The 16,408-nt window shown below is 40.7% G+C and overlaps 1 protein-coding gene across 2 annotated transcripts in view; it reads right to left on the bottom strand.

Annotated features, from left to right (window-relative positions):
• Positions 1–14,863, bottom strand: part of MAP7 (microtubule associated protein 7) — a 159,685-nt gene extending 144,822 nt beyond the window's left edge. For both annotated transcript variants that reach the window (XM_019732717.3, XM_074333625.2), the window contains exon 1: positions 14,724–14,863. In XM_019732717.3, the coding sequence (XP_019588276.3) occupies positions 14,724–14,790 (67 nt within the window). In that variant the 5' untranslated portion in view covers positions 14,791–14,863. The remainder of the gene's footprint in view (positions 1–14,723) is intronic.
• Between the last annotated feature and the right edge of the window lie 1,545 nt (positions 14,864–16,408).

The following is a 16,408-nucleotide window of genomic DNA, read 5'->3' as shown; positions in this document are numbered from 1 at the left end:
ACATATATGTTACTTTTCTGTGGAGCCCAGAAGTGCGAAAATGTTTTTCCACATTTCTACATTAGAGGAGATGATTAAGTCTTCAAAACTACTGGACTTCAGTAACCTTTTAAATATTTCCTGCATCTCCCCAAGGTCAGCTACAATTTACTTGTGGCAAGAGTCTTAGAAATCCACGTTAATGCAACTTAAAAAAACCCTCATGTGGTTTGAAAATGACAAAGCCAGAGCAGCTTGACGTGGAATCAAACAAAGGGTCCCAGCTGGTTGTTTCCTATTCCCATTCTTAAAGTTTAAGGGTTCTCTCAGTTTCCTAGAATGGTGCCACTTCCTGATGGCTTCTGGGGCAAGAAAAACGCAACACTCTGCCATCTTGCAGCATTATGCAGAGCTTCCAATAGGCTGCTGGACAAAGAAACACTGCACGAAGAAAGACTGCTCCTTTGAAAGAAAAATGAAAAGGCAGGTTTGCTTTGATCTTTAGTTTACCGCCTTTTGTTAACAGGCATGTAAGAAAAACAGTAAATACTACTATAGTAGTGGTGACAGCCATCAACCAGGAACTACTAGGTTCCTACGTGCCTTTTATAACATTTCTGTAAGTCTTCGCTGCAAGGGAACACTTTGCAGCACCAGTAGAATCCATTCTCCCACGTCTGCTCCACCATCAACAAATTTAAAACCCCGAGGGTTCATTTATCTGAACGTAAGATATGAATACTAAGCTTTCTCTTAAACCCTTTCCTAAGCATTAGGTATCACTAGCCGAGTTGCAAATATTATAAAATGCTATATTAAACTTTAACTCAGTAAATACATTAGAATGCCTCTGGCCCTCCTGTTCATTATTCTCATTGATAATAGTTTGTTAATGTACATGACAGGAACTTCTGAATTCTTTGACAAAAGTTAAAATGTGCACTGAAAGTCCCCTCCTTCATAACTACCTTAATAGGTTGGAAATCCAATTTTACAGATTTAAAATGAGGCAAAGAAATCAATCACTGGGTTCAACAGAAGAATCAGGCAGATGTCTAGGAATGAGTTTCTAAAAGTTATCTAACTTATCATTGGTCTGTGAGCAGTTACGTGTTTAGTTTTATTTTCGAGCCACACCATAAGAAAGAAAGAAAGAAGGAAAGAACAGAACAGAACAGAAGGGAGGGAGGGAGGGAGGGAGGGAGGGAGGGAGGGAGGGAGGGAGGGAGGGAGGGAAGGAAGGAAGGAAGGAAGGAAGGAAGGAAGGAAGGAAGGAAGGAAGGAAGGGTGGCCCCTTGCCTTGCTTAGCAGTGGTAAAATCAGGTCAAGGATGTAAGAAGTGCTTTCGAGAGTGACATCAGAGAGTAGGCAGCAGCCAAATGATAATGTTCTCCCATGAAACAAAGCAAGGGGAGCTATTAAGGGGTGCTGATGACTAAATATGTGACCCAAACAGACCAGTTGGGCAGCTGGCATAAGATAGGTTGAAAGGGAGAAAGGGTGAGACTTAAAAAAAACCAGTTATATAACAGCTTTGTCCAGGTGGGGAAAAGGGATCTCAAGTGGCGGCCGTGGGGATAGATGGCAAAGGCAGGAATACAAGAATTGCTCATGTGTTATCTTGCCAGGCACCCTCTGGCAGTGTGGGAGACTTATATCAAGGGGGTGAGTGTGGATACCAAGTTCTTAAGTTCCTGCAATATAGTCCGGGGAAGCAAGAGACATGGGCACTGGAAAGGAAAGGTGGCTCATGTGTTTATTAAAGAGTTAGATGAGAACAAGGGTTTTATATTTGTAGAAAAACCAAAGCTGAGAGATGGCAAGTATCAGGTCCAAAATGATCTCAACAGATCGAAATAATGGGCAATAGCTAAAACGATTAATTTAATAGCTGTACATACGAACACCTCTTCTTATATTAAAAAAGTGAAACTGTACGGATACAAAATGAATACCTATCAGAACTTCAGCAGACACAGGAAGAAAGGTCCTTCGATAGTAAGCTCACTACACTTTGTTGGTGTGATGAGGCAGTAAAAATCCTAAAAGCATCATGGGGTGGTTGGCGGTATCAGCAGACATCCAGGATGTTGAATAAGGGGAATGAGCCTTCTGTACTTTCTGGTCCTCAGATCACAGGGTCTGAGCTAGCTATTTCAAATGGGTGATAAATTAGAACACATTCAGAAGAGAGCAGCGTGGGACTTATCAAGATTCTAGGCCACACAGAACAGGAGGATGATTTGAAAGAAGGGGCATTTTCCTCTGGAGGAAATAAGACAAGACGCTGAAGAATAAAATAACTGAATTAAAGGTTAACATATGGAAAGGTTTCTACTTTGCCTGTAGTTCCGGAAGCCCTAGGACTGCTGGCTGGAAGTTAGCAGAATGTAGTAAGCAGTGCTTGCCACCATGGAAGATAGCTACACATATACATTGATCGGGGATGATGTGTTCGATTAATGCAAGTGTGCAGGTTGGATTTTTAGATCTCTAGAGTCTCTTCTGATCCTGCGATTCCATGACCTGATGAAAATGGAAACCCTCAGCTATACGTCCAAGAGAAAACAGTCAGGCAGAGGGAAAAAGGCCAAGAGAGATTCAGACAGCCCTTCCCCTGTTGTCACTGTTTACCTGTGCAAGTTCTTAGACCTCATATGGCTCCATCTGTAGGCAGCTTTGCAGTTGTATGGTTTTCCTCATTAGACTGATGCCCCCAGAGGTTTGAGACTTAAAGCTAAATAACAAAAACAATGGAAGCTTCTCTGGGTATCCTGGTTAGAAGAGGGCCACACTATAATTTCTGCACCTGCCACTTACAGACTTCCCTCACTCTCTCACCTACCTGCAACTTAATGAAAACCAAAACCAACTATGTTAAGAACTCTAGGGAAGGGAAGATAAAGATGAATAAGACATTGCAGGTTTTCCCTCAATGACACGATATTTTATGGATGGAACCACTATGGCTACGTGACTTGAGAGATGAGAGTTAAGGCTTGTCAGTGAAACGCAATACTGAAGAATAGTAAACCGACTCAGTTTATCACCTTACGGACATGTTAAGGAGAGTGACAGCCCTAAATCTTTCGGCCAGTAAAGAATGGGACAGGTGAAGAACAACGCATTTTGGAATATACTGAGACTTCTCCCCAATCCTACACTTTGATACTTTGCTGTTGTTCCCAATTCTTTTTCCTAAAACTCCCTGAAATTAAAACTGACAGCAATTAAGATTTTTTTCAATTTATGAAGGTTTAATATCCTCTGTTTCTACCTTAAAAATTAGATTAAATTAATTTTAAACATTTTATCTCTTGAAAACTAATTAAAATGTTTTGCATAGTTCTGGGGGAAAAACCCTTCATTTTCTTTTTGTGAGTCAATGTATCAGTCAGGGTTCTCCAATAGCTTTTTGGTTCAGTTTCTCTGGAGAAAAATTCATACATTTTATATATAGAGAGAGATTTATTTTAAGGAATAATGGCTGCTGTGACTATGGAGGGTGGCAAGTCCAAAATTTGTAAGGAAGGCTGAAAACTCAAGCAGAATGTTTATGCTACAGCCTTGAGGCAAAATTCTTTCTTTTCTGGGAAACCTCAGTTTTTGCTCTTAAGACTATCAACTATATTATTATCAAGGGTTATCTCCTTAAAGTCAACTGATTATAAATGTTAATCATAGCTGCAAAATACCTATACAGCAACTAGTGTTTGGAAAAACAAACTGGGCACTGTCACATAGCCAAGTTGACATAAAATGAACCACCACAGTCAGTGACCCAGAGAGATATGGATACTTCATTCCCACACCGAAATCAGAATGCTGCAAATGAAAACATGCCACTCAAAAATCTAAGTTCTACAGGTCAATGACCATATTCATCACTGAATACTACTTACTAAAATCATTTCCCAATATTTCAATACCCTGTTAAAATAATATTCAGAAATTGGGGTCAGAACATCTCAGAGTAGACCTATTAAATCCCCCTTTATTTTCACTAATGATCTCTCATTGAGAATCCAATAATGGTCAGCTTCAAAGCATTATCAAATAAATCCTTTTACCATTATAAGAACCAAGCCATCTGGTTGTCTTAACATTAAATGGTTTAGAAAGTACAGATATGAAGATTAAAAAAAAAAATCTTCCTGTTGTTGTAAACTAACCCCACTCAATTAGAAGAAACTAAAGTATGTAGGTATGTGGATGTGGGCGGGGGTCAAGTAAGACATTTTTCAAAAGAAAATAAAATGTGTATGAAGGTTTGAGGTATGAAAACTTTATATAGTTATTGGTTCATTTGTTGACTGGAGCCAACTCTGGAAAAAAAAAAAAAGACTATATACAATTCTCTGGCATAGCTATGAAGTCAACCTAGAGGAAGGAAGTGCCTAATAGAGATGCCAAATTATATAACCATAGTGGGTAAGTTTGAGGTTTGGTAATTTTCATTCAGTTCAGGACCACACTGAAAAGGAGTAACACATCCACTGTAATTGTCAGCAACCAACCAAAAAGAACACCAATAGCCTGAAGCTAAATTATACAGATAAGAGACAGATACACTTAGGATTAATTAAATAAATCAGAAGCTTTTGAAATTTGCAACTGCTAAGCCAAAAAGATTCTTAATAAATCAATAACTGCTTTTTAAAAAAGATATGAAGCTTTAATTTCCAAGAACTAGATACTACTAGCAACCCAGTAAGATTTTTTAATACATCTTCTTTTAGTCTTGCCTGATCTTGCACCATTGAGATTTTAGGAAGCTCTATATAGAAAGAAATAACATCTCAGAAGGATGAACAGGTTGGTAAGTATATCTAGGCTGCCCCAAACCTCATCTCTATAACCCTTTCATATACATGTTTTTAAGCCTTTGCCTTAAAAAGCATGTGAATTTGAAATAGGCAACTAGGGAAGAATTACAATGACAAGAGGAGCCCTTTGGCAAACGTCCTAAAACACCACAAATGGACCATTCTGCTTTTTATCATAAGGCAAAATTGCTACACGTCCATTGTTAAAGGCACTAAAATCTCTGATGTATTAAAAACAAACAAAAAAACCTGTGTCATTAGTCAAAACCAATGAAGTGTTATTGAGGGAAAACCTGTTGTTGTAGACACATACAATACTGCAGTGGAGAAATCAAAATCATAATAAAAATCTCCCCGCTCAGTTTTTTGACTGGGGATAGTACTGCCTGGTTCCGGTTTCCACACAGGCATTGAGGAAGAGACTTGCCCTGAAACCCTTAAAACAAGCAGCATCCACGCCAGAGCCCAGAGCCAGGCTTTATATAGCTCACTGGAAAAATACCTTGTTCTTGCTGTTTACAAACAAAAAGAGGGAGGTTTGTACAACCAAAAGATGTTTGTTTTAAAAATAATTGCAACATTGCAAATTGTTCCATGAACATGTTTCCAGATAGGTACATCTATAATAGAAAACAATAATGTGCTTTGTAAAGCAAAAAGTCATTGTACACTTCACAACTGGTTCCGAATGCCCAGTTCCCAGGTGTCTGAACTCCATATGCCTGGGTTTATGCTAGTGTGAAGTGTATTATTATATACAATACTATCTTATTTTTAATATATTATTCTTTTACTGAAAAATGATATAAATTTTCATATTTTAAGAGTGGCTACAGGCATATTTGTGAGCCAGTAACCAGATTTAGTTTTTCGCTCTTTTCTTCTGACATCCTGTGCTCTTCTCTCTCCAAAAACCATCTTGAAGTCTTACATTCTTTCGTAGATGCCTTACTGAATCCTCCAATGCTTTCACAATGACATATGCCTCCAATCATGTACCATGTTTCCCCGATAATAAGACCTAACTGGAAAATAAGCCCTCTCATGAGTTTTCGGGATGACATACCCTGAACATAAGCCCTAATGTGTCTTTTGGAGCAAGAATGAATATGAGACCTGGTCTTATTTTGGGGGAAACACAGTATATTCTTTAGATTTGTGTTGCACAAGTTGGTTGATGATTGGGACCATTTTTTCTCCAGGCTCTTTTTAGTGAGTAGCACAGCAGCCAAATGTCAGACCTGATCAGTTTGTAAATAAATGGAATGACATTCTCAAAGCCAACTACTATAGGTGCAGCTGGACCACCACGGATTCAATCTGGAATGGCAAACTAGTGTTCTTCCCTGTGAGGTTTCACTGGATTATAAGATTATGGGGTGTTCTATTCAAAGGTATATACTCTCTCATAGGTCTCTGAGATTAAATATGGCTCCATTCCCCATTTCTCAATGTATTTTAATGCTTTCTTGCTACTGTAGCGCCATCTCTTCTAGTTCTGTGTTAGATCCTAATACTCTGCCTAGGACTTATGCAAAATCACTTTACAAAGCATGTGGATACAACTTTTTATTTACATGAGCATATAACCGTATGGTTCACATGTGCTTAGTTTCAGTATAATCTTGAGAAGAAAAACAAAAACAAAAAAAAAGATATTCATCCTCTTCCTTAGGGACCAGTCCCATTCAATATCCCCTACTGCTCTTTTGATTTTTGTCCTGGATTTTGTGTCTATGCCAACACCAGCTGCAAGGAGGAGAAAATAGGACATCAGTTCTACCAGAGGTAAGCCCACGCTGGAAAAGCTTCAAGTCACAACTGATTGCACCACAACACCTCACAAGCACACACAAATGCAACTCACAAGTGCCTCTAGAAGTTTTGACTTGTAAAGCCAGAGATATTAATTTGAGGTGATGTCCAAAGCCAAAAATACTGCTGAGCAAAAATGCAAAATGAAAAGAGCAGAAGTTAACAGAAGGAGCCTTAGGTAGAGTAACATCTACTGATGAGAAAAAAGAGAGGGGACGGAAAGATGAGCCCAAAGGGTATCAGCCTCAGATCATGCAGGAAGACAGAAGGGAGAGAATCAAGGAGAAGGTCATCCTAGGGCCAGGTGTTTACAGACAGAGGACACAGGGCTGGTCTACAGCGTGTAATGCAGGGTCTCAGCTCCCGCTCCCCGCACAAGGACGCAAGTGGATCTAAACCAGTAGTTCTCAACCTCAATGGCACAATGGAAGCACCCGGAGCTTAAAAACATACTGCCACCTGGCTCCCACCCCTAGGGACTCTCATATAAATGCCTAGGGAGTGGCCTGGGCATCGAGATATTTAAAAGGTCCCCAGGTGATTTTTAAGTCACTACCAAGATTGTGAACCAATGATGTTCCATTACATGAGCTCAATAATCATTTCAACAACTTAACCTTATGCCCAAGGAGTGAACTACATTTAAATGAACCCACCAGGGCTGTGATTAATTTAGAGCACATACCATGAATAGAAACCCATCTAGCTAGAATGCAGGAAGCAGGCAGCCAGGTCCTGTTTGGTGTGTTTGCCACACTAGAGTCAGGTCAGGAGCTTCTGAGAACCAGAAGCCTGGATTAACATCTTGAGAAGCAGCCAAGAGTTTTTGTGAAAGCCAATGATTAGGCACATTGCTGCCACCCAAACAGGCTTTCTGTTGGAGAGTAAAGGCACTAACAGAAGGGGTTCTTCCTAGAATGTCACCTTGGAATTTAAACTTTTCCTAGATGATAGCTTCTTTTGTACTTCCAACACAGTGTCAGGGATACAAGTTTTATATGCAAGAGGTTATGCCACAGCAAAGGATGGTTCTCTTTACCAGAAAGCCAACTCCAAATGGAAGGTTTTCATAGTATTAAAAAAAAAAAAAAGTTACAGAATAAATTTTAAGAAACCCCAGATATGAATACTCTAAACTTAAATATACACTGTTTTACTAATAACATTTGCAAAGCCCAGTTCACATATAACAAACGCATTTTCTCAGCTTCCTTTCTGCTCGGTTTTGCATCCCTATATTTATCTGGGTTATTTGGTCAGGCATGTCAATTGTTGACATTTTCTCACAATTGTTTCTTTCACAACAATTTTTTGTAGGAGTTTTAAAGATGAGAAACTTGAATGCAGTGAATTCTTGCTGTCAAAAATATGTTACTCTTTAAATCAAAATTCGAAGTGACACCTAATACAAGAAAATTTTATAGATTCTTCCTTACTGACTATTTCTAAAAATAAAAAGATACTGAAAAGAATAGTATTTAATGAACAGAGAAAAACTATCCAATGCCATCTAAATCTGTGAACAACGATAATTTAGAGCATTGCAAGAGCTAAGATATTAGAGGCAGAAGGCACCGACCACTGAAGAGCTAGACAAAATTTAAAACTAGATTTTCTAGAAAATAAGCCTACATCCCATATACATTTATCATATAGAATCTCAGACCATGGTGGTTAAATGTCCAACGATAGATTATCCAGACTTTTACAAGGCCATTGCAAGTATACTTCAGAAACTGAGAACCTATACTAAGTATTTAGTTTGATAATATAGATTCTGCCAACAAGGGATTAATAATCAGGACCATACAACAAGCTATCTGACCAATATTTCCAGCTTTCTAACTGAAAAAAAAAACCCACACAAAACAGTTATTTCCAAATTCTGGAAAGCCATATATCAATGAACAGGAAGACATTAAGGGGGAGAAAAGAACTTGGATTGGCATGGGATGTACTACATACTGGCACTTCTGTTCATAACCATCTTTAACATGCAGATTCCACAGGAAATAAGAAATACTATGGAAGAAAAAGAATAAAGAAGCCAATGATCTCAGAGCCAAATTAAAAAAATCTACCTGGACTCTGGGAACACAACCTCCACAGGTTTTCCTAACTCAAGCGAGCATCATTTAGCATCTAGAAAGCCACTATTTTACTTTAAGGTAATTATATTGCTTTACTCAAAGAACTTGGTGAACTGCAAAAAATTTGAAACAAAACAAAACCTAACAATATCAAGTGTTCACAAGAATGTAGAGCAACTAGAACTGACGTACATTGCTTGTAGGAATGCAGAATTGTACAGTCACTCTGGAAACAGTTTGGTAGTTTCTTAAAAACACGTATCACACGTATCAGCCAGCAATCTTACTCCTAAGTATTTTTCTTAGATAAATGAGAAAAACTTGTATGTTAATATTTACAGTAGTACAGCAGCACTATTCATAATCGCCAAATCCTACAAAGAATAACTCAATATTCCTCAACAAATGAATGGATTAAAATCTGGTACTTCCTCACAATAGCAAACTATTCACCAATAAACAACTATTGACACAACACGTTTGAATCTCAAATGCATTATGTTAAGTGAAAAAAATTCTGACTCAAAAGATTACACAGAATCTGAGTCCATTTTTATGCCATTCTAGAAGAGACAAAACTAGAAAGATGCAGAACAGATAATTGGTTGCCCGGGGTCAGGAGAGCCTGACTGCAAAGAGGCAAGATGAAGGAATTCTCTGCGATGAAAGAACTCTTCTGGACCATGATCGTAGTGGTGGTTACATGACTATACTTTGACAAAACTGAATGAATTCTACACGCCAAAATCAGTAAACTGTTGTATGCAAATTAAAAAGTAAATTCTAAAAAGAGAAAAATCCTTCTGCTTATTCAAGGATTTGATTTTTTTCCCTTTCATCAGCAAACTTTATGGAGAGTCTTTTCAGTTGGCTATCTTTACTTTTCAACTCCTCCTCTATTAATCACTTATAATCTGGTACACATCCCACTCTTGAACCAACAACTGAAATTCCTCTTCTGGGGTGGTCAGTGATTACCTGGTAAACATACCTTTTTTTTTTTTTTCTCTCTAGTCTTTCAGTCCTTGACCTCTGTCTTTCTCCCTTGGCAGGTGCGGCACTGCTCAATTATTCTTTTTCTATCTTTCTGGCTTGTCCCATCTTCTTGGCTGTCTCTTCCTCACCCTATGCTTTCAATGTTGTCTCACTCCTTTTCAGTTTTTCTTTCTAGGTTCTCCTCACTCTCATAGCTTCAATCATTATTCCTTTGTGGAATGAATCCTGGAGCCCTACCTTCCATTTTTCTACTTCCAGTTGCCCATTAGACATTTCTACATATGGGTCTCTCTTGTACCTCCAATTTCCACATTTCAAACAGAGATTTTTCTATTTCTCCCACCAATATCAGTTCCTCCTCATGAATATTTTCATGCCTCCCTTAAACCAATAAGTGAAACTCAAGCCTAGAGTATAATCTTATGTGTGACCTTTTTACCTGCATGCTTTGACACATGCCTTTGTAGAATCTTGAATTAATTATTCTCGTCCCATTTCCATTGCCATGCTATAGAGCAGACCCAATGCTTGCCTAGCTTTCTGCAGGAACCTGAAAATTGGTCTGCATGTCATTGAATTCTTCCTTCTTAAATCCATCCTCTAGTCTACACTGCAACTTCAGAATGAGGACCACCTGGGTAGAATACCTATTGCATCCTTCATCTCCAGAGACTTAGCTGATCTGTCTGGCTACACAGATGTCCCGCATGCATTCTTACCACCCCCATGTTACTTGTCTCAAAACAGCAAAAATCAATTGAAGAGGATTCCTTGATGGAGGGACTATGCATGCTTTACAGGTACAGCTGAGCTCTTCTGCTAGATCTTGCAAACAAGCTTTCAAGATTCATGAGCACAGAATTACCTAATTAATCATTCTTTAATCAAGATATGTTATTCCCCAATATCATCAACAGTCCCCACTGCCCACAGAATCATGTACCAACCCTTTTAGCTTGACTATCAACCACTCCACAATTTGGCTTCAATGTACTGTCACTCCTAATTGATCATCTAGAACTTTCATGTTGAGCCTCACATGAGTCATCAATATGACCAAAGTTTTGCTCTTTTCCACGACAGCACCTTTATTTCTCTCCCTTGCCTCCAACTTTATGTATCATTTACTCATTTCTAAAATTTAATTTAATTACTGTACCCATTATGTCCTCCCTGATGAACAACTGCAGCAAGAAGTAATTCTTCACTGAACTCCTCTCAACCTACAATTATTTGTTTGTGGGTTTTGTTTTCCTTGCTACATCCAAGGATGATGTCTTCGTCAACCTTCCTGCCACCATAACGCTTACTATACAAAAGGTACGTATATCTTGGTCAAATTATTCTAGGCCTCAATATTTTGAATTCTTACACCAATATAATGAGACTGGAACTTTAAAAATAAGCTTTTTCAAATGAATATTTTTTTTCACACACCAGGTGGCAAAGATGTCAGATTTTTTTTTTTTTAAAGAACTTGCCAATGTAAACTTGTATTTCACATACATGCCTAACTAATGATATCAAATAAATGCATGCTCCTGAGTACAATTGCCTTGTCTAATAATAAAACTTCCCTCCCACACAGCAAGATGTGAAGGTAAGAGCTAACCACAAACCATGGGAAAAAGTTATCTAGACACCCTACAAAGCATTACTAACTTTCAGACCCAAATTTCAATAGGGACAAGTTTAATAGCAAATTGTAATCTGAGTCTCTTACAATTTTTATGTGCAGATATTTGTAGACCCTTAGAGTTAAGTGACACCTAAAGCTGCCTCCTAGTTTGGAAAAATGCAGTGAAGGGTGGTGACCAAGATCACAAAGAAAGCCCATGTTTTTTCTACTGCACAGCCTGCTAAAGAGAGAAAAACCCAATTCCAGGTACTAAGTCACTTCTTCCAAAGGAATATCAATAAAATTCACAGATTACAGGTACTAACTTATTCCCTGTGCATGAATCTGTAGTCTCATGAATTAGACAAAAGCAGCTTTAAATTTTGTCTTAATTCAGTAGGCTTCTAAAAAAGAAGTTATAGAATTGAGAAGTTAGCTCTGCACACTCACTTTCGATAGTTATTAGGCATGAGCATAAAATTAAATATACAAAGTTTGGGCAGAGACAGTTTTGTGAATATCAGTCAATGGGACTATTCAAAATAATAACCTGAAAAGGACTTAACGTCCTCTAGTGGAGAAATGGAAAACTTCTTATTTCCAAGTCAATTATTTTTTTCTGTTCTTGCTTACCTTCGGCTATTGAAAAATATATTGAAAGAACTGTTCATTCTCAAGAAAAAATGTAACTTCACACAGCATGTGATTTGACAACCTTTGAGTAGAAGATAAATATATGAGTATGTTGACAGAAATATAGTTTTTGAAATGTTGGATTTAAATAGTACTTTTTGATATTCTTAACATGTCTCATTTCATAGGCAGTATACCACTAATTTTAAACCCATCTTTGATACACATACATACATATGTATGTAATTATGAACACACTACAGGTGTTACTTTAATAATCATCTGAGATTCTAATCTAAATTGCCCTAAAATTAGACCACAGTCTTTGCACAGGGACACAAAAAACTAAGGGAGACATTTCAGAATGTGACTCTACCTAATAATAACCAGATCTAAAAAGAGAATAAAATAGATTTCCTCAACAAATGTTGCCACTGAGGTGGCAATTTTCACCCCTTGACGGTAAAAAAGACAGGTCCTCACCTCCCCCAAAACAGACAAGCAAACAAACAAACACCACCTCTATACAAACCTGTGATTATTTTTAAAAAAAGAAAAAAAAAAAAGACTTGCAATATTTGAGTGTATATAATGTGAAATATGGCCATAGGAATAAAGCACAATATTTAAATCCTATATTGAGGTATAGAAAACATATTCTAAATATATGGAAAACTTAAGTTGTTAAAATTCAGGCAACCTGTACTTGTTCGTTCAAAATATTGCTACCTCGATATTTAAACAAACATTTTCACCTTCTTTCTTTGGCATCTGCTCACATAGGTGCTTCTGAGCACTAAAAACATTAACAGTAACCAAGGGCTAGAAAAATAAGAAAAGATGTGTGCCAGAAAGAAGTTTTAGTTGAATGATAAAGCACAATTATTCAAAAGGCTACATATAAAAGTCGTCCCTTGGAAATTGAAGTGTCTAGGCGAAGGTGTGGAACAACTGCTTTCTGTGAAGGAGATGGCAGTCAGTGAAATTCCCCCTCTTCATACAAGAACATATTTTACTGACAGCTACATGGTTGATTTGTATGTTAATGTTAGAAGCCTTGGTTCGTTATTCAACATGCCCAGGCACTGAATAGGCTAGTTTGTAGTTCTCTTATATCTGAACAAATTGTTCATGTGCAGATTCTAGAAAGTTTTGATTTTTTTTAAGCACAAATTTTGCTTCAGCAGCAGTCACTCTATGGAAAGTAGGCACCGGACCATTTATATTTACAATGAGGGTGCTGCCCTCCTGTTGCCCTCACTTGGGCGAGCCTAACCCCTGGCACCCAGTTCATCAAGTTCCCTGCAGCAATTACAAAGGCATCTCATTTTAGCCACCCCTTCCCCACCCCAAACCGAAATAATGACCTACGGATCTCTCACACACATCGAAATAAACCACCCAACAGGAAGCAGCATGACTTCAAAGTAAACAACTTCAAGACACTTTGTTATATGTAACGTCAGGTATTGTGGCTGGAGAGATTAAGTTATTCGACTTTGGGTGCCCCAACTCTTCCTAGCAGAGCAGATACATAATTTGCAAATACTGTGATAGATTTTCTGGACCTTTCACATTAAAATAAGCATACCATCTAAATAAATACCTCTTTGGGGCGGGCAAGCCTTACATTTAGGAAATAATTGTTTCCGATTACGTGTGTACATAAGCAGAAAATACGCTGCAATTGAGGAGGGTGCAATTTGAATCTTTTAAAAATAAGAAACTGCCTCACTGCCCTCATCTCAAGTGTAGGAAGGTACCAGAAAGAGGTTACCAGCCAAGAATAGAATAAGAGGGGGGACTACGAGAGGCACGGATTTACAAGACTCGAGAAAAAAACTATCACGAGAGGGAAAATCGTCCACATATAAGTTGGGGGGTGGGGGTGCAGGGGAGACTTGCTGTTTGTCCTGAAGACGTGAGCGCCTGCCTTTAAGTGTGGCTGTGGAACCTGTGGGGGGGTGATGGGGGGGGGGAACGGTCCTCAACACAGAGCCCTGATGAGCTGAGCCACTGTTCCCACCTGGAGTTAAAACGTTCCCATCTGCACAGACTTAAAACGTGAGCTCAGGACCCTTCGAAGTCAACGAATCTCTGAGCCCTTCTAGTGGCCCCCGCAGGCCCCCACCATCCTGCAACCAGCCCCTGTCCTCTCCTGCCCCCAACCGCGGTCTTCTCGGGAGCCGATCGTAACTGCGGACACCAGGGCGGGGGGGGTGGGGGCACCGCTCATCGCACGACCCCAGCGGCGGGCTGCGCCACAGGCGTTGGGCGACTACCGCGCCCGGTGCGACCGGGAAAAACCGGAGGGGGCGCCCAAAGACCGAGAATCCTGCGAGTCGCACCTGGCCGAGGATTTTCCGGCTGGTTGTTTGGTTTGGGGATATGATTTCCCTATGCAACTGAATTAGACCCAGCCGGGCAGGTGGGAGGAGAGCGGCCAGCGTTTCTCTATTTCTTCCTCCCGCCCGCGCCCCCTGGCGTGTTTCCACCTGTTGTAGTAAAGTCGAGGTGGAGCGCAAAGGGGCGACTGGGGCTGGGCGCCGGTGGCACTTGGGCACCGCCGGCCCGGGCGGCCGCCGATCGGAGGCGGAGGGCGGAGGGAAGGCGCTCCAAGCCCGGGTGCGCGGCGCGCCTGCCCGCCGTTCCGGGCCGCGGCCGCGCGGGCGGGAAAGGGGACCACCGGCACACCGCGCGAGCCCACCAACCCGGCTCGTCGCCCCGCGCCCGCGGGACCCCCGCCTGCCCCCGCCGCGCGGTCACCTGTTTCGCTCTGCAAAGCACCGTCGCCGCCCCTGTGGCTGTCGCCGCCAGCTCTTAGCTCCGCCATGGTGCTCCGATGACGCGCCGGGAGAGCCGCTCCGCCCTCTTCCTCGGCTTAGCTCCCGCCGGCCCCCGCCTGCGGGGCTGGTGGCCCAGCCAGGTGAGAGCTGTCAGGGGAGGGCGGAGGGAGGAGGGGGAAGGAGGGAGAGCCAGGAGAGCCAGGAGAGCCGGAGCGGCCTGGGCCCGAGCGCGCCCCCTCGAGGGCAGGTGCGGCGTGGCAGCCGCTCCGACGGACGCTGCTGAGTCTTGGCTGCAAGAGCCGCGGGCGGAGCCAAGTGCTTGGCCCCAGAGTTTCTAGCCACTGCCGTAAACCGCTGCCGGCTCCTGGAAGTCTAGAATGGGGTCGGCGACGCTTGGTGGCTCTCGGGCCTGGGACTGGAACGGTCCGAGGATCAGCCCAGCTCTATTCCAGTCTGAACTCTGAAGCAGCCGGGTCAGTTCTGAAGTTCATGGTGATAATGCAAGGGTATGATGCCACGTGAAAAGCCGAAGTACTTGGGTTGGATTCCACACCAGGATCCAGTCTCGAACTGCGTTTTAAGACGCCATGGCTGGTGACCAGTCTTTTCACCAGGCCTTTGTATCAGATGAGCCCCAGGGCACACGAGTTAGTGAAAGTGGCTTCTCTTATTCTTGGTTTCCGATTAGTAACTACCTTGTGACTTCTGGCTTGCTAGGGAAGATCAGGAAGAGCAGCAATAGGCAACAATTGTTTTTTTTCCAAGAAACAGATTATTAGTTGAGGAGAAACCTATTTCTGCTCTAACAGGCAAGTAAATGATAAATAACAAGATGCTGAGGGAAAAAAATAGCTTGCATAAATGGAAACATAAGGAACAAAATCTAGCAGCCACCAGCTCTGTCTAGTTACACAGAAATGCACTCCCACAGCCTCGGTTGTCTTGGAACAACCAGCAAGCTCCCAACAGTTTAAAATTCCCTGGAGGACTTCAGCCGAATTGGATGCCCAAGAGTGTCTGAGAAGAGTGTTGGATTTCTTGCAAGAGTTACAGTTCTCGCCATCCTTTCATGAGAAACCTGCCACTCTGAGCCCAGGAATGGACTGTTTTTATTTGGTTTACTGGTTCACTGGCTGACTAGGTAGAGATTTTGATTAAGGGACCCTTTGCTTTGGTTTGTAGTTACAGATTTTTCCTTAGTGCTATTTCTACAGATTAGGCAAACATCATTTCACAATGTGAATTTCCTAAATCACACTCAAATCACTTATCAGACTTCTAATCAATGAAATAAAGCACCATTGATTTATTTTAATCAATAAAATGAAAAACCTTAGCTTGGGGCTTAGCAAAGACATTTTTTACTGCATTAAGTTATAAGAGTTTAAGACACTTTCCTGTGAACACCAGAAAGACTCTCTTAGCTGAATTTAGTGAGCTGAACCTGGAAGAACCCTGGAAAGAGATTTGTTTTCAACCTTCTGATTTAGTAACCAAGAAGTACTGTCTTTGACATTCCCCCTCCCACACACACATACAATTCTCCCAAATTAAGAAACTATTTATTTTTGTGTGTGCATTTTTGTTTGTTTTTGGTGTGTGCTTATCCTGTCTCCCATTCTTTTGCTAACTTATGTTTCAGTCTGTTACAAGTTAAAAAATGAG

This window comes from Rhinolophus sinicus, chromosome 2 (assembly GCF_057876585.1).
Source record: "Rhinolophus sinicus isolate RSI-liver-muscle chromosome 2, RSI-T2T, whole genome shotgun sequence".
In the NCBI taxonomy this organism is placed as follows: Eukaryota; Metazoa; Chordata; class Mammalia; order Chiroptera; family Rhinolophidae; genus Rhinolophus; species Rhinolophus sinicus.
The sequence above is the reverse complement of the archived record's forward strand: the minus strand, read 5'-3'. Positions and strand labels throughout refer to the sequence as shown.